This window comes from Mastacembelus armatus, chromosome 23, assembly GCF_900324485.2.
Source record: "Mastacembelus armatus chromosome 23, fMasArm1.2, whole genome shotgun sequence".
Lineage (NCBI taxonomy): Eukaryota > Metazoa > Chordata > Actinopteri > Synbranchiformes > Mastacembelidae > Mastacembelus > Mastacembelus armatus.
Window position 1 is genome coordinate 5,146,646 of NC_046655.1, and position 23,103 is coordinate 5,169,748.

The following is a 23,103-nucleotide window of genomic DNA, read 5'->3' on the forward strand; positions in this document are numbered from 1 at the left end:
GTCTACATAAATGTAATTATTTGAATATTTGAAGCTATGTGAGTCACGTGATCCATCCAAGGCTCTGGGTCATTAGTTCTCTGATCAAGGGGCGGGGCTGTAGTTGGGGGCGGGGCTTAGTAAACAGCTGCAGGGGTTTTAGCGGCAGTAATTGAGCACGTGAAGATATTGGGTTTCCCATAGCCTCCCATGTGTTTGTCACTCAGAGCTTGTGGTGCCGTTCTGTGTTTTGGGCTGAAGGCGGGTTGGGGTCTACTTTGTGACAATGTTTGACCTGAAAAAGAGGAACAGCTTGACCCTGAGCTGCGACGGGGAACTGGACCAGTTCAGACGAGCGGCAGTCCGACGGAAGGTGAAAGGTTCTGTGGTGGGCTGCCCCGCCTCTCATACAGGTGTGCTGCTAGCTTAAACCTCTGTTCCACATTTTGTGTGTTAGACGCTTTTGTGCCTCTTAAGAGCTCATTATACAAGTATGAAGCACAGCCTTTGAACGCTACAGGCATTTTAAAACCTACTTTTAGCATGCTAGTTGTTTTAACTTTAATGTAGGTTGCATAGTGTATGTTGACTTTTTAAGTGGTCATTGCCTGGGAAACACTATCTCAGGACAATTGCCAGTTTATTGGGCACACATAGGTAAAACTACTACTAACTACTAAAATACTCTAATCCATCCTTGCTGTAAATCCTCTTTTATGAATGTTACAGTTTTTATTGGGTGAGTTTAGAGATTTAGCACAACTGTGGTCACATTCATCCTTTTATAATAATGATGCAGGACTGAAAAACAATATTTACAGTTTTTACCTTCTGAAGTAATAGCTCAGGCTTTTTGTTCAAGCTTTGCAGAAAAGGGTGACCAGGGCAATGGGTAAGGGCATTAGCACCCCTCATTGGTCATGGCTTAAATCAGTAAATCCTATTTTAGCTAAGTTTTCTTTTTGGCACACACCAATTGCAGTGGCTTTGTATGCACTTACATATCGAGTTTTGTTCGGTATAATTGGTGCCTGTTAGTTTTAGCTTGTTGAACTTTGGCAGTGAAATCTCATTCCCCTAATTCAGCCTGGACTTTTCCTATATGAGATCAACATTTGTCAGTCCCTCACACACAAAGCTTTTCTGTTCCCCACTGAAGCAGAGCTATCTTTTATATTCTACAAGTATGTTTACTCCAATGGTACTGTCAGATAAAGTACCACTCATCACTCTGACCTATAGAAAGCAAATTATTCTTCAGCTTGCTAAAAATCAAGTATACTGGCAAAAGTGTGAAACTACATTTTTGCCATAGGGATGTTAGAACTTGGAGACATCCATTTCAAAATAAGTATTTCAAAATAATTGAGGGTTTTGATGTAGTAGCAGAAAACCTGTAAATGTATGTCTAAAACTATGTAGGAGTTATTGTATACCATTAGTTTAGTGTGTTGAGGGTTGCCTGTCTGAGACTGACATGGCATGTGAGAAAGCAGAAGTATTATGCTGTTGAGAAAGTGGCCACATGACCATCAAATCTGTCATATTTCAGCAAAGCCAGGAGTGAACTGGAAAGCTTTGCCTTCTTATACAAGTAAGGGATAATCTTGGATATGTTTGAAAAATAACTCCAGGTAAGAAAACATCCAGTTACACAATTTGAAATTAGTGAGGATGCCAGTTGTACTGTCAGTGCTGATTTCTAGGAGTAATAAAACAGGAATAAAAACTGTGGTGTGTGAAATATGTGGATTGTTGTTTAGTGTCTTATGAGTGTCTGTTTTTAGATGTGCAATATAAAACAGTGAAAACCAAGAATAATGTGACTCCTAATAGCCAAAAGTAATATTTTAATCAGTGGTTCAAGTTTAAACGTGCATGAACTGAGAGAGATTAGAGAGTTGTATTTTGTTTGTTTGACATTCTTCTAATAAAGCAGTCTGGCAAAATGGATGTATATTGGTGTGATGTTTAGACCAGGAACACCACAATAAAACATGGTCATGAGATTTTTCCATATGACCACAGTGTTTGCCAACAGTCAAAGGGATGGGACCTCTGAATCATGCCCTCAAAAATGGTCCTAATTTAGGAAATATTATATATGGTTTTAGATTAACACAACAGATTCAGCTTTAACTTTAAATTGTAATTTTAAAAAAATGTATAAAATGAGTGTGCAAACTTTATGAAATGATAGATCACTAGCTAAATGCCATCTCTTTCAACCACAGGGCAGGCTGATATCAAGTAAGCTGCATCCATAACCTGAGCATTAAATATTTCCCATGCTACGTTATTGAGAAGTGCAAGTAGTCTCTTCTAATTCTTTGAGATCATAGCTTGTGTTTGCTCAGTGTGTTGTAGTTAATACTGTACCTGCAAAGCATCGTACCTTGTACGTAAATCAGAAATTAACCAACTGCCCTTTGTGGTGCTTCCTGAAGGTGCTCACCTCCAGACCCCTCTGAGAGCAGAAGAAGATCAAACCCGTGGGCCCATCACAGGGAAATTACTTCAGGCAGAAAATGGCACAGAGGAAGACCAGAGTCATAACAAAGGTCATGGAGTTTCTGTTTCCTCTGTCAACTCAGCACAAGATTGTAGAGACTCCCCCAGTCCTGGCAGAGGAGGAGGGGCCAGTTTTTTGAATGGAGTGTCAGGAGCACATATAAGTCCTGCCAGGTGTGCTCAGGGAATTCCCAGTCTTGCAACCAGTCCAGTTTTAGGATCCCCGAGTCCGGGCAAAAGAGGCTTTCAGAACTGTAGCCCCTCGAGAGAAGCAGGGCATAGCCCTGCCAAGTTGTCACCAAGACAGCGTAGCCCTCTCACAGGAAAACTGCGCACCCCAAGTCCTGTTCAGGGGAAGATGGGCAGCTACAGTCCTGCAAGGAACTCTAAATCCTGGCTCCGGCTGCACAGAATCCCAAGCAGGAAGATGGAAGGGCAAGAGAAAAGAGTGGGGAAATCTTTGAGTGTGCCTGACCTGATAGTTTACCTGGATGAGAGCAGGTAGTATTTTAAAGTTGGTCCATTTCAACACTTTAATTTTCTGATTACCTTATCAGAGCATGTATAGAACTAAAAAGAATTCAATCATTGCTGATTGTTAGTCATGAATACACTTTGTTTTTACAGAGTTCCCACTGAAAAAGCTGAAACCTCTTCAGTGAAACTAATAGAGTCATTCAACTACAATGAGCATCCCACCATCATCAAAACACCAGCTGACCTGGACCCAAGACCTAGTCATATCACAAATGAAAGCTATTTACCAAGCAATGGCAAAGAACATTCCTCAGGAAAAATGAATGGAATCATGCAGGGGAATGAATGGTCAGTAGTAAATGAGATGGGACTAAATGACAAAGTAGGAGAAGGCAAGACATCCAGAAGATATGGCTCCAAATATTCCTGCCACTGGAATCAGGCAACTACAGAAATGGAGCGGCTTCATGAGGAGTCTGGAGGTGAACAGAAAGAGAAGGATGATGATGAGGAGAGAGGAGGAAACGAGCCAAAAGATGAAGAGAACACAGAGCTGAAATTATACATGATCGCCAGTGAACTTCTCCAGACAGAGAGGGCCTACGTGGCCCGTCTCCACCTGCTAGACCAGGTCAGTGTTACTGCCAGATCTAGTTTGCTAGGATTTTTTGTGTAGCGCAGTTCTAAATGATATAAGGCCCAAGCCTGTTTTTTCATTTTTTATTTTTTTAATTGTAATATAAATATTTTGTCATTCTCATCAGAATTTCTAGGCACAGAAAACTAATGAGCTATAATTCCCTGCTTCTGACTCTCAAAACAGGTGTTCTGCTCCCGACTAACCACAGAGGCGGGACGAGGCTCGTTTCCCCCTGAGGTGATTAGAAATATCTTCTCCAACATTTCCTCTATCTACTCCTTCCACAGCCAGTTTCTACTGCCTGACCTTGAAAACTGCATCAGCCACTGGTGGGTGTCTATGTCCCTAACACAGACAACATTCAAGACATCCTTAGCAGTTTTACTGTCTATTACAGCAGGCTCTCACACCTTATACTTTCCTAATTTTCAATAAATCTAGGAACAAGAACCCGGGCCTAGGTAAGGTTCTGCTGCAACATGCACCTTTCATGAGGATGTATGCTGACTACGTCAGGAACTTTGACCAGGCCGTTGCGCTGGTGAGGACCTGGACTGATCGCTCCTCACTCTTCAGAAACATCATCCAGGACATCCAGGCAAGACATATCACACACATCAGCTGAATGTATCCATCCATCCGGAAACATCCAGGGTCGCAATGGGCTGAAGCCAATCCCAGCTGACATTGGGCGAGAGGCGGGTTCAGCTGAATATACATCCGTGCTTATTTCTATGCACATTGAACTCCAAATGTCTGAGCAGAATGCATTTACTGTCTTGTTTAGAGTCAGAAGGTGTGTGGCAGCCTTACCCTGCAGCACCATATGTTGGAACCGGTACAGAGGATCCCACGTTATGAGATGCTGCTGAGGGATTACTTAAAGAAACTGCCTGAGGACAACCCAGACTATGAGCTTGCTCACAGTAAGGCCACTGTACTAGTCTCTTTGTCTGTCGTGTCTATCGTGTGCGTTTCCGCTCTGTCATAAAGTGCCTGTCTGTCCCTTGTAGGTCATTATGTCTTTATTGAGCTTCTTCTCTTACAGAATCCTTGCAAACAATTTCCATGGCAGCCACTCACTCCAACAGCGCAATCCACAAAGCTGTATGTTACCATAATGCACCACATTATCTACCATTGTTTTAAATAAGATTTTTTCTTTTAACACTTTAGTTGTATTATTTTGTCAAAAAATATCTATCAGGAACAGTAACTGTCACATACAGGTCTGATGTCCATACAGGTTAGTTTCAATGCGTTGTCACCATCTTTCTTTGCCCCTTAGGAGAGGTTGAAGCGGCTGTTGGAGATCTATGAGATGGTTGGAGATGAGGATGTGGTCAACCCAACCAATGAGTTTCTCAGAGAAGGTCGTCTGCTCAAACTTGCTGCCAGGAACACGTCTGCTATGGAGAGACACCTGTTTTTGGTTAGAACATACTGAGCTATAATTTGTGAAAAGCCATTTCAGTATAAATATAGTATAAGTTTCCACTCCTAGAAAAAGTCTGAGGATTATTTTAAACTGCACTTTTCCTGAGTGACTCTAGTTAAGGGCACTCTATAATGCAAATGTCACATGGATCATCGTTTATTAATTCTTATGAGTTATGGTGTATACATTTTCTTTCACAGTTCAACAACTTTCTACTGTGCTGCACTCCTAAGTTCAGCCTGGTTGGGCAGCGTTTTACTGTGCGGTGTAGGATCGGAGTGGAAGGCATGCATGTGCAGCAGACCACCAACGAAGACCACCCTTACACCTTCCAGGTGTCTGGAAAGGAGCGGATCCTTGAGCTGCAAACCAGGTGTGTGCACTTTACACTGGATTGTATTGTTATATATAGAATTCTGGTCTTGGTGGCCATGTACATTGTGATGCAAATCGACACCACAACTTTTTCTGTGGAGCCTTGTAGGAGGCATTTGATGAATTTGTTGCCTTTCAGTTAAGAAGTGTGTATATATAGTTTATTTTAAATAACTGTAACTTGTTAACATAACTATCTTGTGTTAGCAGACTTTTAGTATAGTAGTTCACGGTCAATGCATTAACCTAATTTTCCCTTTAAATGTATTTACTTTTTAGCTCTGAACAAGACCGAGATGAGTGGATAAAGGTATCAGGGTAGATTTATTTAGCGTTTGGTGAAGCACATTAAATATTACATGTATGTTTAAATCCTCTATTTAAAGCTAGTGTTTTTTTTTTGTTTTGTTTTTTTCTTTTTCTATCTCTAGGCGATTCAAGATGCTATTGATGTGTCTCAAAAGAAAAATGAAACCTTCAAAATGGCTTCCAAGGAGCTAAATGTAGAGGAACGAGTAAGTTTGATTATATTAATTCGAGCAAAATAGAATCAGAAAGGAGTTATGTGTATTAATAAGCTGCTCAGAAAGTACTACAAGATTATGAAACATCCCAGCTGTAGCCTGCATGTGTTTTTACAGGCAGAGGAACTTGGTCGCCGAGCCCCTCGTTGGATCAGGGACAATGAAGTGACCATATGTATGAAATGCCAGGAGCCTTTCAATGCACTCACAAGGCGACGACATCACTGCCGAGCCTGTGGCTGTGTAAGTGACATGACATGCTGACTACCAATACAGACAAAGCATCACTTTAGGACAGTATCACAGTAATGGTTTCTGTTCCCCAGGTGGTGTGTTGGAAGTGTTTAGATAATAAGCTGGCTCTAGAATATGATGGTAACAAGATGAACAAAGTGTGTAAAGCTTGCTACTCCATCCTGACTGGGCAGAGAGGGGACAGAGTGGAGGACAAGAACAAAAGAACAGAGGTGACCCTTATTATCTAAAGGTCAATGCAAGAATTTAGCTTTTACATTAGTACATAAGAATTATACCCTTAGGTACAGGTCATTTCTGTTACGTGGACTTGACATACACAGCACATTTGAATTTAATTATACAAAAAACAACCTTTTGGATTGAACAGAAGTGATGGGTAAAACCAACTAAATAGACATTGTAAAGCTGAAGAGTTAAGGTATGATACTGTATATTCTGCATAGACAATGCAGTGTCTGTCTTTTCAGGACCATAAAACTGACAATATCAATGTCAGGGATTAAAAATGATAAAATGATTCATATTTTCTTGTTGTTCCAGTTGGAAGCATCTTCAGTGTCCACTGACAATGTAATGAGTGGTTTTTACGATACGTTGACAAACCCAAGACCTGCTGACGAGTGCAGTCTGCAACCAAGAGTGAGCCCCCACTGCTCTTCTTACACACTGCTCCAGAGGTAAGGTTCTGTGTGATTATGTGATCTGCGACATGATCTTTGAATTAATTTTCTAACCATACAAGTGTATTTTAGTTTTAAGGCTTTTTGTAATCATTGCCACATACGTCTTTTTGTATATCATATTTGGGTGAGTGTACTGTCAGGAAACTCAATTTCATATTGCAGTTCTAACCATTCATATGACCTACCTTTAGGCTTGTTCTGCTACTCAGTGATGGTATAACTGTAGATAAAGTGACATTACTGAATGCCCTCTATTAAGAAGGAGAGCATGCTCATCTGAACAGGTTGTTATACATAGTTTATCCTTTGTATCCATCACTCACATTTCCAGGATGTGACGCCTGTCAAGTATTCCTGTGCTTGGCTGCAGTGTGAAGGATTCCCCTGTTTTGGTCTGTCAATCCAAGACCACCTGCACTGTGTCCTGTGATGGCCTGCACCACAGCCAGCACTGGCTGCCTCTTTTTCAAAGTTATTGACAGGCCGGATGCCAGCATACATACTGACTGGCTTTCATATCACCGCCAATGCTCCAGATGTGGCATTATCTCTAGTGGTAAGGAATTTATCATCAATGTATATAATCAAGAAACCCACTCATGTTTAGGCACTATGAGAATTACTTATGTAAACACCCAACAGCTCAAACAAGTCTGTCAATGTTAAAGAAAGTATCTCTAAACTATGTATGTGAGAAATTTAAAATCTACCACTGAAATTCATGAATAAACTATTAATACACAATATTTAACAGTTTTCCTTAGAAGTGGCTATGCACTTTATTTCTGAAATGGTTTACAGTAAAATAAATAAAGATGTTTTAACATGAATTGGACTATCCCTACAAAGATGTTAACTTCAATCTGTACAGGTTGTCTAAGGTGCTATGTGATGTGTGAAAATATGCTTATAAAGGTGTTTTCTCTCAGCAGACACTTGACCACATAACAAAGGCTTCAATGACATAAACACACAGGCTCAATGGGATCTTAATATCCTTAGAAAAAACATTCAACTGATCCCATTTCTTCACAGATAATTACAGCAATTGAATATTTACAGTCAAAACGATTTACAGTTAAACATGAAATAAAGAATAAATGAAATTGATAACCATGAAATATAAATGTACTTGTGCCAATGTACGTAGTTTGTGGTAAAAGTCCACCTGGTTTCATTTCTGTCACATACATAGCACATGGACTCAGAAAAAGTGCCAGGTTTGCTTAATGTATGGTATGTTTCTAACAGAAAGCTGATTAACACCATGACCTACTTAACCGGATGTTATGTTTGTTTTGTTTTTTTTCCATTTTCTGACTGCATTTTTGTGTAGCAATGATATAGTGATGCCTACTTTCAAAACACCCCCCTCCCCCCCCAAACTCCCAGCCCTGTTGTTTCAGATGAACCACTAAACTGTACCTCATCTAGAGCTATGCAGACTAAAATTGAATATGTTCCACCAAGAGGAAAGTTTTGTTTTTGTAAACTTTGTAATATTCATCCTATAAATATGAACATGGACTCTTTATACGGCTTAATGAAGCTGAGGAGAGGTGGTAATTCTACAAAAGTTCAGCACTGCAAGTGACCAAAATGAACTTGCTTCAGAGTAATAAAGAACCCTGTGGGTTTCATGTCATTTATGTGTTACTTCCCATATCAATAACACATGATGGCCTGATGCAAAAGTGTTGCTTTGCTGAAGACAAAGCTAAAAATATCTCAGATGCTGCAAGTGTGTGCTTGAAAAAAATACAGAACTTATCCAGTGCATGGTTGTCTAAACCCATTTCCTATGAGATTTCTTCTAAAAACCATTTTAAAGTTTGTCTGTACCAAAAGAACAAACAGAAGTTTTAAGGTCACCTGTTGCACATCTGTCTTTTCTTAATACCAGTGCCTGAAATTTAAGAAAAGCAAACAATGTTCTAACAGCTTATCTGTCTGAACTGTAAGCCCAGGTGCCAGTCAGTGCATATAAGCCATTTCTATACACCTTCACGTGATTTGGTTTGAGCTCAGTCCATATTTCAAGACTTGACATTAAATTTAAATACTGAACAGGCCACAACTACCAACTGGTCGTTTTCCACTAAACAGCAGAAGTTAAAGACATGGCTCTTGAATACAAAGGCAGTTTGACCTCCTGTTAATGACACAATTCATGAAAGAAGGCCCCGATTTGGACAAGAGGCTGAAGAATGTGATGTTTAAATCCAGCACTTGATATAAGAACAGCATCTTGGGCAGAAAGCTGGTACTCATATCACACATACCCCTATGCATTGTACATAAAAAAAGGATTATTTACAGGAAAGATACCTCTCTATCACTTTCATAAATTAATCATTAATATACCTTTTGTCCATGGTAAGTCTCTAAACCACTGAATTGGAAGAAGTTTTCCTATAGGTGGGTTTGGATCTGCCATCAGCTGCATTCACAGACAGCTCAGTATTGGCAAAACGCTTCATCCATTCCAGAAAATCGCTTTCAGTCAGCAAAGGGTGAGTAATCCATCTCATGTTTATCTCCATGAGGTTGTATCAAGCAGAATTAACCATATCGCTCTTGTTTTTAAACACATAAGAACTGACTTATTTTTGCTTTTGCTGCCAGGTTGTGAAAGGGTAGAACAATGGTGAACCAATGTAGCACAGGAAGATACACAACAAAAAATAATAGTAAAACAGCCCTGAGGACTCCAAGAAGACAGTAGTGTAGCACTCAGAGTTGACTCAAGGCAAATCAACCCCTCTTTTTTTTTTTTTTTTTTAATACCACAGCGATGAAAGACGTCCACTGTCTCTCAGCTGCAGCAGAGCTGCTCTGACACCAGCAGGTTGTCATAGCCGTAGATCTCCAGCAGATGGAGCAGGAAGAGCCTGTCTCCGTGGGGATCCAGACCCATGGCCCTCACGCTCTCCTGGGTCAGAGTGGGATCTGGGCCTTCCGCCACTTCATTCAGCGTCTGGAAAATTCGGTTGTTCTGCTCCAGAAAGAAACTGTTAAAAATGAAAAGGCAGGTGAGACAGTTACTGTACTTATTTCTCTATTGGGTAAGTTCTTGATATTAATGTACCATTTCTGGCTGGCTGTTTAAGTGAATCATGCACTTACAGAATAAAAAGATCCTCTTCACTAGACACACAGTCTCCATTCTCCTCCTGGGAGTACAGCAACATCTGCCTACACACACACACACTGTATTTCTAACAGTCCCTTTGAAGATAAGATTTACAAGATGTATAATGTATATTTGTAGTTGCTTATTTTGCATCCTCATTGGTTCCTAGAGTGGTTGGTTTCAGAGACAAGTTGATAGAGATGTGTATATACTGTTTGATTTCAAAAAGTTGAATTTCCCAAAACAACTTAGCCTTGTAGATTTTTCCGGATGTTAATTAAACAGGAGTAAATGGTGCATTTGTGAGGCACTAGTTTTATCTGCAGAGTAATACACATTTCCAGCATAAGGATGTATTTTTAATATTTTTTTAAGACAACACTGGAGTTCTGTGACATCAGTCAGTGGAAACACAGACAGTAACTGTTTGTAGATAAAAAAAAAATTCGGAATATCAGTGTTGGCCTTTGAATTCCCACCCTGGTAATTCTTTCTGTTGCTGTAGCTACCTCTGTTCAGTGAGTTTGGAATACTTCTCCCTGTCTGAGGTGCTGAGGCGGAGCAGAGGCTTCAGGCCGTCTCTGTAGGTCTTTACATTCTGATTGTCTACATACACATCATACAGGTCCTTCTTCTCCTCAAAGATCTTCTCAGTAGTACCTAAACATACAAACAAACACACACACACACACACCCCATCTCTAAAATGTGAGGCACTGGAGATACTAGTCATATTTGTGACAGATATGTTTAATGAACTAACCAGCCTAGGCCTTTTTCTGTGGGCCCTTTTGCAAAGGTTAACATTTTCTAGCATCCACTTACATGCAACGTAGGAGAGCTCATTCTCCAGGGCGCTGATGTCAGCCACATTAACATAGAAGAAGGGGCGGAACTCAGGCACGGTCACACCGACCCCGGGGATGGAGATATTTGCCAGGCAACAACAGCAATACACTACAAGGGAAGTGGGGGTGGAGGGCATAAAAATGATATGAGTGTGGGAGACAAAAAGGAACACAGGATGTGAACATGTGCATGACGTGTGGGCTGTCCAACACTGCTAGAGCTGGAAAGGAAGTGCATGTACGCTGACGAATTGTTCAGTCAGTGCACTTGTAATTATTAGGAAAAAGACAAAAATTTTGCAGCACGCAACCCATCAGGGGCCTTTCTGTGTGGAGTCTGCATGTTCTCCCTGTGCTTGTGTGGGTTCTCTCCAGGTTCTCTGGTTTCCTCCCACAGTCCAAAAACATATATGTCAGGTTGATTGGTGACTCCAAATTGCCCATAGGAGTGAGTGTGAGTGTGTGAGGTTGTTTGTCTCTATGTGGCCCTGTTTAGGAATAAGTGGGTATAGATGATGGAAGACTAAATTCTGATTAACGGGCTTCAGCGCTTTCACTGTAAATACTGTGAAAACCCATATTGGAGTAAAAACATAAAAATAAGGCAAATATGAGCAAATGTCAAACTTCTATTCAAAGTGAATGAGTCCAGCTGTTTCTCACCCCTGTAGCACACCACGCCCACAGGCGGAGGGGAGAAGATTAGGATGCGTCTGCGGAGAAGCGCCAGTTTCCACAGCACCATGATCTGCTCCCCAAAGAAGCGGATGAACTGGGACATACAGCCTGCAGGGTGTGTGATCTGACCCACAGGTATTCACACACAGAAACACACAGGGTTAGTGAGTAAATACAGTGGCAGAAGCCACAGACACCGGCTGCACATCTGTGGAAATGAAGATAGAAAAAGTTTGTCCTACCTTCATCTCAGGGTGCATGCTGTGGTTAATTGCAGCTCCCCAGGTGTTGGCAGGAAATGCAGTAACAACACCATCACCACTGGGGGGCAGGAGTGCCCTCTTGTCCTCATAGAAGGCCTCCAGGGGGGAGTAGTGGCCCGGGGACTGAAGCTGAAGCCTTGGTCAGGTGACAAAGTAGAATACAGGCATTAAAAGTGGGAATTCTAATCCAAAAAAATTACATGATTTACACATAAAAAGGTTGTACTGACCATCAGCGAATAAGGGTTTGTGATATAATGATACTGGGCCAGTTCAAATCTTATCAAAGACCAAGCAAAATCATCCCAACCAAACCAGCCGAAATCATTCCAGTAAATCACAATAAAATTAAAAAAGGGGGGAATGAGGATGCAAAAGGCACATGGTGCTCTTTACACACACACACACACACACACACACACACACACACACAGTAGAAACATCACCGCAGCAATTAGGCTTCAGCTGAACCACAAGCCTGCCAGCAATGCTACACACTACAGATGGTATTTCACAGACACACTTCATTTGAAATGAGGGCAAAGGATTTGGCAAAATGTATTGCTGCATGCATTAAACACATTAATAATTACAACATGGCCTGCAAAGGAATTCTTTGATCAGCGTATATACGTACTGATCGTCTCTCTCCAGCAACTGAGCAACTTCTGATTAATTTGCTAAAAATTCTCCAAACTTCATCCTCATTGATTAATAAATGTAGATGGAAAGAATTCTATCTTTTTAAAACCAATTCTACAACATACCAATGTGTGCAAAGAGTAAAGGGGTCTGAATACTTAGTGGAGCCGATGTAGGCTTACCTTGCTCAAAATGATAAGTTAGCGCCTCTATCACATAGATATATTGATTTTAAATGTGACTAATAAAACACTGAATGCATTTGCTTAGCTGTTACTAATGAATGCAGATGCAGTCTTGTGAAACAAATGACCAGATGCAGCCTTTTGTTACACAAATTAATGCCTGTGACCTGGAAAATGATTCAGTAACACCAAGTCTAGACCACCCTGAACCACTGCCACTGTTTCACCAAAGCACAGAAGAAAAAGAGCTGCTCAACATAGCCAGATCCTGACTACAGCTACAGAACAGGAAGTTATTTATATTAAGGCTTTGTTAATTATTCTCAGTCAAAATAATCAAGACTGGATATGTGGGTTTCATGGTACCTTGGTGTTAAAGCCTCAGCCATCTAGAACTGACTGTTACATTGACAGGTGGTAGGACTGTAAGTTAATTTTTCAGTCAACTGTTCTGTTGAACTGAGAGTTATAAACAAATGTTATGCTGCAGTTTTTCTGTGATAAAACACATTGCCATTTATCTTCCATATCCATCAAGCATAATTAGCGTTTCCCTGTAAAACTAATGAGTTCCACTAGCTACAAGTGCCAAGAAAAGACGAGGGCAAAAATTATGTCGTGAGAAGGCAAAAGAGAGTATGAGAAAAGAGTGAAAGGCGCCTATCAGTTTCTACATTTCTTAATCGCCTTATGACCAACAATGAGCCCTTTATATAAGAATCAGACGAGTGCCGTAGCAGTCAGCAGATGACAAATCTGGAGCGAGCTAAGTTGAGATTGATGAGTAAGGAGCATGACCATTGCATGATCGCAGGGTCAGGAGAGGTCAGAGTGTGGGAACTGTGGAGGGGGAAGAGAGGAGGATCAGGGAAAGCAGAGAGAAAGAGGAAGTGACAACCAATGAAGAGGAAGTGCACCAGGATGTAACACTGAAGCACACAGGCCTGTGCACACCAGCACAGTTAGGTAATGGATGCAAAGTGTTGCTGGAAGAGTGTTAGAGAAAACAAGAGTGATACAAAGTGTAAAACTGGTCTTTTGAATTGAGGGATAGGAAAGAAGAATTGGAAGTAGGTTAACAAGACGAGAATGTGTAGACAGACTTTCAGTAAGTCTTAACAATCCAGCGACAGGCCACTCTGTTGTACAAACAAGTACCTCTTACCTGACCTGGTGTTCCAGAAAGCTCATGTAGCGGTAGAGCAGGGTGTAGGAAGGAGACAGGATCCCTACCGACTTCATCCTCGCCCCCCTCTCCACCATGCTCTCCACCGCCATGTTAGCAAAGCAGGCAAGGCCGAAGTAGCATCCCTTCCGGAAGTAGCTGCGGATAGAGTAGGTAAGGAGACAGTCGAAGCCATGAGTCATGAAAAGCAAAAGCGCTGCCAGATGGCTGTGCCTTTTTTTTTTTTTTTTTTTCTTGCCAGTCAACACTTTGTCGTTCTGTCCTCCCAGGAGAAAGACACCCTAATCATCAAAACGAGCTTCATCTGCTTGGTTGTGTCCTTTAGGTTATAAAGATATTTGGGTATTGTTGCTTGCTTACACTGAACCATGCACACACTTACATGAAGTCTGTGGTGACTCGGTGGGACCCGCTGGCAATGGCTTTGAACTCCACTCCCTCCAGGTCCATGTCTTTGGGCAGGCACCACTCCAGCATGTTTCCTATAACACCCACACAACATAGAGATGAAAATAAAGCTCACATGCAGGCACAGGTGGTAAAAATACTGTATTATCATCATCATCATTTCATTTTCTGTACATGAAACAGCAGTGACAAAGGCCGGCCGGATTCTTTGGAATTCATAAAGTGTCGGGTGAGGGCTGACGCTCGAGCAGCAGCTGAGCAAATATGGTCTGATAGGAGCAGAAAAACAGAGGAGGTGACTCAGCCACTGTGGTTTTTTTAATCTAATCATTAGATACATGTGTCAGTCAGTAGTTTCTGCAGAAAATGGGAGTTGCTTGGTCGTCAGTCTCCAGAGCCTGCAGGTCTGTGTCACTGACTGGGCCTAGAGAACACTGGCAGCTGAAGATGCTGTCTTGACTCTTAGAGAGCCATTGTTGACTTTAAGATTTGTGCTTAAAGTCAACATACCAGTCAAAGCCATTCCCTGTACAGACGAACCATTATTAAAGGTCACAACCAGGTAAAAAAAAAGGAGGTAGCAAATCAAAATGCTTTGATTTGTGATTTTTTTTTTTTTTTTTTTTTTGTAATTGTAATTAGTCCTAATTCTATTCTAATGAATTCTCTAATTCTTCCAGTCTACCATGCATACTGCAGAGTCGACATTTAAATCTCATTTAGATAGCTTCCAAAATAGAAACACTGGGCTTCGGGGTGCAGATTATTCCTTTCAGTGAACATCTTGTATGCATGCATTTGCACCAAAATGAAGATGTGTTTTGTTGTGGTGCTACAGCAGAAATATATTACCACTTTACCATTAACATGAGTTATTAACATAACTGCACAGACTCATATTTCTGTGTCTATGCTAAATTCTGCTCATTTAAAATTTCAAATATTTAATCCTATGGTTCTCAAATTGATTGGGTAAGTAGACTATTTCACAGGGGCTTTGTCTGCTCTGTATCCACAGAAGATGACCAGGCTTTTAATAATGTCTGTAGTCTGGTGTCCAGGTCAGAAAAAGCCACACCTGTAGGAGAAAGGTCTGCAGAAACATGCGCGGTTCACTGTGGGCGTCAGACACAGGGCTTGGTTGACGGCTGTTTTGATTCTTTCCTATTTAATCGCATCATCTTTTTTCCCATTTTCTGTGAACATTTTGTATTTGATGTCATATCACAATGATAATTACATGTTTCATATTTTATGTCCCACCTGATCTGGTGTTGAATGTAACCACAAAGACCGACACAATCTGGTCCCTTTCCTCCCATTTCACCATCCTGTCTTCCAGCGACACTTCCCTCGGTCCTGAATCCGAAGGATGCTCCTCCTTGTCAAAACGCAGCCCTTCATCCGTGCCCGCCTGGGTGCTGCAGGTCGCGGGCGGGGCGCTGCAGCCGTCTACGTTAGAGACGGACCTGCTGGGAGTAGGACCCCCCGGACCGCTACTCCACCCAAACCCCGGCGCGGGGCACGCTGATAAGGCACGGCTGTTGGAGGGGCTCGACAGACGGTCCTTAGCGTGAGCCTCTGCCGGTGCTGCACCGCCGGGCTGCTCCGCGGACGGAACCTCCTCCCAGTCCAGCAGAGGGGCACGGTCCGACCGCTCCACCATCCTGTCGGCGGTCCCGCGTCGTCAGTCTCACCGCGGATTGTAAATGATGTCTCAGCCGACAGGCACCAGGTCCATCCGTGGACAATGACAACTCAGAGCAGTGTCCGCATCGTGAAGTGACTCCGTGCGGCTCGGAGCGGCTGCACTTTGCATCAAAAATCAGTTATTTGCAGAGCAGCTGTCACATCGAGCTTTGATATCTTTCTACTCTGAGGTGATCATAAATTTTGATGCTGTTGACAGGGCAACTCCTTTTCGTATAGTCTGAGCTGCATTCAAGACAATCCACCAGTGACTGCCACATCCCCTTCAGTAAATACAGCTTTTGAACATTTGGAAACACGGATCTTGAATGCACCCTGTCCCGGAGCGTCGGACTCAGACCTCTCTCTGTCAGCCGCACTTTCGAGGACAGGAGTTCTGTTTTTATAAGCTATTGCAACCCGCATCCGCTTGTAGAAAATCTAAAAGGTTGTGACTGTGTAGTATCGATTTTAAGCGTGAACTATTAGCCGCAGCTGATCAGTTTAGACGTGACGAAAGTGGCGAAGTAAAATCCATTGGCGAGGTGGTGACGTGTTCAGGGACACGTCAGCCACACGGAAGAAGAAGAAGGACTCCCAGTCCAACCAAGCTGCCCCGTGTTTCTCTAATTAGGAACGTGGTTTTGTCGAAATGGGTGAGTAAATTCATCATTAGTCAGTCATATGTATATGTCTATGTCAATGTGAATGTGTTTGTAGGGTAGAAATAAGTAAAAGGCACGTCTCTGTTTTCTTTCTGCCTGCTTCACTGAACGCTCATTGCGACTGTTGTTAGCTTGCTAGCTTAGCTTAGCTACAGTGAACGCCGTGTTTGAGTTAGGATGTGTTGGAGCGCACAATGTGCAAACGTGTTTATTCTTGTGTTACAGTATATAGTATTTAGTTTAGTATACATTGGCTTCAACGACATAAGTCAAAAAGGACAGGACAGGTTGCGGTGTTAGTTTCAGCATGCCGTGTTTACTGTAGCTAAGCTAATCTCGGCTAACCAGTGAGGCCACTTTGGACAGTGCTGGCTGGTTAATGCTACACAAGCTGTTTGTCACTTCACAGCCTGTGTTTCTAGGATTTCTATCCTCTAATTGTTCTTCAACAGACACCATTAGTTATTAGTGCCCAAAGTGATGTATGGCAATAAACACAACGTATTTTTAACTTACACTTTTCTAATTCTTCTTTTCTGGCATTATACACTAAGGAAGATTATTGTGATATTTTAAGGCATATTTTTGGTCACATACTGTGTATTAAGGTACATAGTATACTGAGGCACCTACTTCTTCCCATACTGTACAAAGGCACAACTGCATGACATACTATATACGTATTATAACCAGGCATGTTTTCCATCACATACTACTACGACATACATTATTAAGGTACATTTTTCTGCTTTAATTGATAAATAGCCCCCAAAAAAAATGCATGTTTGTGTTTATCTCCAGGTGGTTTCTTCTCTAGTCTATTCTCTGGCTTGTTTGGCACCAGAGAAATGAGGATTTTGATCCTTGGTTTGGACGGTGCTGGAAAAACCACCATTCTGTACCGGCTGCAGGTTGGAGAGGTAGTCACTACAATCCCCAGTAAGTACTGGATGGCTCTGTTTCTTTACCTCTGTGCTTTTCTCTTGTTGGTCATCATGTGTTAGCTTTAGTTCCACTGTACAATAGTTAAACATTTATTTAATATAATTACTCTGTGCACTGTAAACCTGCATGGATCTGTAGAGCTGCAGGTGGAGGCTTTTACACACTTGGCAGACACATACAAGTAGTGTCAACACACTGATACACATGTGCATCTGGCTGCTTCGACTGACAGTGAGAAAGACAAAGACTTTAGGTAATCGGTAAAAAAATAATCAATATTAGCGATTAGCTATATTAGAGCAGGACTTTAACTTCATGAAAATGAAAGATGTTCTGAAGATTTTCTGGTTATCTGTTAGCAAAATCTATCAACACAAGTTGATTTAATTTCATTAGTTGTCATTATGTAGAAATGTGTTTTTCACCAAATCTTCTCTGAATCTGTGTAGCCCATTATGAAAGAGTTCCATTGACTTAAGCAGTGTTTTCCATTTCACTGTCTATTTGAATATGCACATGCTGCTTGTCATACCTTGCATGTAGTTCAACACAACACAAAATTTTGATTATGGATGTTGTCTGTGGTGTTTGCTGTCTGTGTAGTTTGTTTGAGAATCACTAACATATTTATTTAAGACAGAACACTATAGATGTAAAGTTAACTCGCACTTTTTAAAACAGCAGCAAACCCTATTGTCTAATTCATGTTACTATGACTCAGATAGCAAAAGTAGCATTTTATTATAGTGTTGTTCAGACAATAATTGTAGTTTAAAAAAATTGAGTTTAAAAAAAAAAAAAAAAACTTTACACAGCCATAAAGGAAGATAATGATCAGGCTCATGCTTACTTTACCCATTTGTATTTCTGTGCAGCAATCGGCTTCAATGTTGAGACAGTCACATATAAGAACCTGAAGTTCCAGGTGTGGGATCTTGGAGGACAGACAAGTATCAGGTAGGCGTCGGTGGGCATGTGGTGGACCTCCTATGTGTTTTGGTCCATTTATTTTATCCTCTTTTTTTCGTTTCAAATACATTTTCTGTTTTAAAGCACGTCTTTGTATTGTCTTAACCATCTTACTCCTGTCACAACAGTGTTTTTTCTCTCTCTAACTTCTCCACCCTCCCCTCCTCTCCCTTACAGACCCTACTGGCGGTGTTACTATTCAAATACTGATGCAGTCATCTATGTTGTTGACAGCAGTGACCGCGACAGGATGGGCATCTCAAAGTCTGAACTGGTTGCCATGCTGGAGGTTAGTGGGCTAATTCAGAGCTACATCCCTATTTGTGTTCTTTTTTGTGAACTACAGGTGGGCTAGTTTGGCTGGACTGCTTTACTAAATGCTGTTGAAATAAGTGCAGAGTATAGTTTGGCATTTTTGTTGCTGAATTAAGCAGGACTTCACTTTAGATAGCTTATCTTTGTACTGTTACCAAATGAATATGGGGATTCAAAACATCTAATGTAGTTTTTATTCGCAGTTAGCACAATAGAACACTGATAACTTTCGAATTTAAAATGATGGATCATGCAGCGTCTGGAAGAAAATTCCACTACAGCAGATGTTTATCTGACAACGCTGTTAATAAATTTAAGAAAATGATTCCATCTTTATTTACATCTATGCCAAGTATAAACATAATGGAGGGCAGCTGCCTTAATCCTACTCCCTACCAAATTGATCATGTTGTTGACAGCGCTGTAACCTCACTGCGTGAAACGCTTGATTCTGTAGCCCCTCTGAAAAAGAAGTTAGTGATTCAGAGAAGACTAGCCCCATGGTATAATTTACATGTTCGTACCTTAAAGCAGGCATCACGAAGGCTGGAAAGGAAGTGGCGTTCCACAAACTTAGAGGAAATTTTTCTAGCCTGGAAAAACAGTCTACTAACATATAAAAAAGCTCTCCGTAAAGCCAGAACTGCATACTATTCATCACTAATAGAGGAAAATAAGAACAATCCCAGGTTTCTTTTCAGCACTGTAGCCAGGCTGACAAAAAGTCACAGCTCCGTTGAGCCCAGTGTTCCCTTAGCTCTCAGCAGTGATGAATTTATGAGTTTCTTTACAAATAAAATCACAACTATTAGAGATAAAATTCAGCAGATGCTTCCTATACCTGCAATAAATGAATCTTTTACTACAGTAGCTCTTGAATCATCTGTAGGACCTCAGTTATGTTTAGACTGCTTCTCTCCTATAGATCTCTCTGAATTTACATCAGTAGTTGCTTCATCGAAATCATCAACGTGTCTCTTGGACCCCATCCCGACTAGACTGCTTAAAGGCACCCTGCCATTAATGAACTCATCTTTATTGGACTTGGTAAATTTATCTCTAGTATCAGGCTACGTACCACAGGCCTTTAAGACTGCAGTAATCAAACCTTTACTCAAAAAGCCTAGTCTTGATCCAGGTGTCTTGGCTAATTATAGACCAATATCCAACCTGCCATTTATTTCTAAAATCCTAGAAAAAGCTGTTGCTAAGCAGCTATCAGACCACTTACACAGGAATGAACTATTTGAAGATTTCCAATCAGGATTTAGAGCACATCATAGTACAGAAACAGCACTGTTGAAAGTTACCAACGATCTTCTCTTAGCCTCAGATAATGGACTTGTTTCGATACTTGTCCTCCTAGACCTTAGTGCAGCATTCGACACCATTGACCACAACATCTTATTACAGAGACTGGAGCATGTGATTGGTATCAGAGGAACAGCGTTAAAGTGGTTCCAATCCTATTTATCGGACAGATTCCAGTTTGTTCATGTCCATGATGAACCTTCCACACGAACAAAAGTTAGTTATGGAGTTCCACAAGGTTCTGTGCTAGGACCGATTCTGTTCACCCTGTACATGCTTCCTTTAGGATATATCATTAGGAAGCACTCTATTAATTACCACTGCTATGCGGATGACACTCAGTTATATCAATCTATTAAACCTGTTAACACAAACCAGTTAACCAGACTTCAAGCCTGTCTAACTGACATAAAGGCTTGGATGACCAGTAACTTTTTACTTTTAAACTCGGAGAAAACAGAAGTCATTATATTTGGGCCTAAAAATCTCAGAAATAACTTTTCTAAAATTATAGCTACTCTAGATGGCATAGCCCTGGCCTCCAGCACTACTGTAAAAAACCTTGGAGTTATTTTTGACCAGGACATGTCCTTTAACTCACACATAAAACAAATTTCTAGAACTGCATTCTTTCACCTGCGCAACATTTCCAAAATTAGGAACATCCTGTCTCAAAATGATGCAGAAAAACTAGTCCATGCGTTTGTTTCCTCAAGGCTAGATTACTGTAACTCATTACTATCTGGATGTCCTAATATCTTAATAAAAAGCCTCCAATTAATCCAGAATGCCGCAGCCAGAGTCCTGACAGGAACTAGCAGGAGAGATCATATTTCTCCTATATTGGCTTCTCTTCATTGGCTCCCTGTAAAATATAGAATAGAATTTAAAATCCTTCTTCTCACATACAAATCCCTTCATAATCAAGCTCCTTCATACCTTAAAGACCTCATAGTACCATATTATCCCAATAGACCACTTCGCTCTCAGAGTGCAGGCCTACTTGTGGTTCCCAGAGTTCTCAAAAGCAGAATGGGAGGCAGAGCCTTTAGCTATCAAGCTCCTCTCCTGTGGAACCAGCTCTCAGCCTGGGTTCAGGAGGCAGACACTCTCTGTACTTTTAAGGCTAGACTTAAAACCTTCCTCTTTGACAAAGCATATAGTTAGGGCTGGCTTCAGGCAACCCTGAACCATCCCTTAGTTAGTTATGCTGCTATAGGCCTAGACTGCCCAAGGACCATTGGTGCACTGAGCTCCCCTACCCTACCCGCCCCCCCCTCCCCCTTCTCTCCGACCTCATGTATATTCCACCATTGAATGTTACTAACCTTGTGCTCTCTCTCTCCCCTAGTTTGTGCTCTCTCCCTCCCTCTCTCTCTCTCTCTCTCTCTCTGTACCTTCTGCAGGTGTCCCTGGTCCTGGAGCTGTTTATCGCTGATGTGCAGTTACTGGCCCCACCAACTTGCAGTGTCTATTTGTTGTTTATTGTTGCTGTTCTTTTCTCTCTGCTCTATCCACTCACCCCAACCGGTCGAGGCAGATGGCCGCCCAAACTGAGCCCGGTTCTGCTGGAGGTTTTTTTCTTCCGTTAAAGGGAGTTTTTTCCTCTCCACTGTCGCCAAGTGCTTGCTCATAAGGGAATTGTTGGGTTTTTAGTTTTAGTTTTTGTAAAGTGCCTTGAGATGATTTGTATTGTGATTTGGCGCTATACAAATAAAATTGAATTGAATTGAAATTGAATATTTGGAGCCACCAGTAGACAAATTTCCAGCTTTGAGTATATTATTATTATTTAGGGGAAATGAGGTGATGTTTCATAATGTTTGTGTTTTTATTATAATCTTAAAGTTTGTACTTTATCCAGGAGGAAGAGTTGAAGAAGGCAATCCTGGTGGTATTTGCAAACAAACAGGACATGGACCAGGCAATGACACCCACAGAGGTGGCCAATTCTTTGGGCCTTCCTGCACTCAAAGACAGAAAATGGCAGATCTTCAAGACCTCAGCCACAAAGGGCACAGGTCTGGATGAGGCAATGGAATGGTAAGTGTTTCCTCCTGTACTGTATCATATGTATTGTATATTTGAGTTGGTCATAGAGTAGGATTCGTCAGACAGAAAAGTCATTTTTGAAACAGTGAAAGACTAAGTGGAGGGTTCATGAAAGTCTAATTATTCTTCACTGTTAGTTCATGTTACACAACATATCGACTCTGTTTACTAAAGCTGAATTATATTTGCTGTCTGTTATCTTAGGTTGGTGGATTCGCTGAAGAGTCGGCAGTAAAGGCTCCCACCCAGTCTGTATATACTCCTGACCTTTGACCCTTCTGTATGAAACCGTGTGACTTGCCCTTCCCCACATCCCATCCTTTGGATCAGTGATGACACTCCTGCCCTCACCTGAAGCCTTGGCCAAGTCCTTCCAATGCCTTTCAAGCCTGGGACTGAGAAGCGAAGGCTGCAGTAACGTATGGACACCACACAGACACTAATCCCAATGGAAGGTTTTAGAGAGCTGTAGGAGTTGCAGGATGTTTCTTGCATGTTTTGAAAATGCATCAGTCGATTGTTCAAATAATTCTTAAACAAATGTTGCAAGTTTATTATCAATTTGTAAACATGTCTGCTCTGATAAATTAGCATGGACTAAGAAATTAACTGCAGAAGCCAAGAATTGTCACAGTTGCAATTATCTGTTTTAATGGTGTTAGCTTGAGATAAAACCCATTTTCTCATGATGATGGGTTAATTTTCTTGTTTCAGTAACAAGACAATCATGAGGAAATGACTTTTGTGTTCTTGAAGTCACAGTATGACTATAGAGACCTCCAAAGTGAGTGTCAGGTTTGTTTGATCACGCCTGACTTCAGCCTTTGAGCTCACCACCCTGACAGTTGGGGAGGATCCATAACGGAGGTAAGCTTACCCATGACTTTTTAACAGGCCTTATTTGAGGAGCTGCTGCCTGCAGCAGAGAT

General features: G+C 41.4%; 3 protein-coding genes across 5 annotated transcripts; 2 read left to right on the plus strand and 1 right to left on the minus strand.

The window, feature by feature from the left end:
- The first annotated feature begins 265 nt into the window (after positions 1-265).
- Positions 266-7,631, plus strand: LOC113142367 (FYVE, RhoGEF and PH domain-containing protein 4-like). The gene is made up of 15 exons (XM_026327372.1): positions 266-392; positions 2,427-2,991; positions 3,118-3,598; positions 3,791-3,936; positions 4,049-4,205; positions 4,395-4,533; positions 4,656-4,714; positions 4,896-5,039; positions 5,246-5,418; positions 5,700-5,730; positions 5,852-5,935; positions 6,062-6,187; positions 6,271-6,411; positions 6,743-6,879; positions 7,217-7,631. Exons 1-15 carry the CDS (start codon positions 266-268, stop codon positions 7,221-7,223), a joined length of 2,517 nt encoding a protein of 838 aa, XP_026183157.1. The 3' UTR covers positions 7,224-7,631.
- A 1,676-nt stretch (positions 7,632-9,307) lies between these two features.
- Positions 9,308-16,284, minus strand: LOC113142320 (DENN domain-containing protein 11-like). Of its 3 annotated transcripts, XM_026327307.2 has the most exons (9): positions 15,492-16,284; positions 14,203-14,302; positions 13,800-13,958; positions 11,787-11,943; positions 11,530-11,668; positions 10,844-10,975; positions 10,528-10,678; positions 10,012-10,080; positions 9,308-9,896 (listed from the first exon to the last, which is right to left on the minus strand). In XM_026327307.2, exons 1-9 carry the CDS (start codon positions 15,892-15,894, stop codon positions 9,701-9,703), a joined length of 1,506 nt encoding a protein of 501 aa, XP_026183092.1. In that variant the 5' UTR covers positions 15,895-16,284; the 3' UTR covers positions 9,308-9,700. The 3 variants fall into 3 exon arrangements, with proteins under 3 accessions (XP_026183092.1, XP_026183093.1, XP_026183094.1); XM_026327308.2 differs by lacking the exon at positions 13,800-13,958; XM_026327309.2 differs by lacking the exon at positions 10,012-10,080 and having other exon boundaries at positions 9,707-9,880.
- Positions 16,285-16,424: 140 nt separating this feature from the next.
- Positions 16,425-22,947, plus strand: arl1 (ADP-ribosylation factor-like 1). Its single transcript, XM_026327315.2, has 6 exons — positions 16,425-16,573; positions 17,384-17,521; positions 18,403-18,484; positions 18,674-18,785; positions 21,987-22,165; positions 22,379-22,947. The coding sequence occupies exons 1-6, from the start codon at positions 16,570-16,572 to the stop codon at positions 22,407-22,409; spliced, it is 546 nt and encodes a 181-aa protein (XP_026183100.1). The 5' UTR covers positions 16,425-16,569; the 3' UTR covers positions 22,410-22,947.
- Positions 22,948-23,103: the final 156 nt, after the last annotated feature.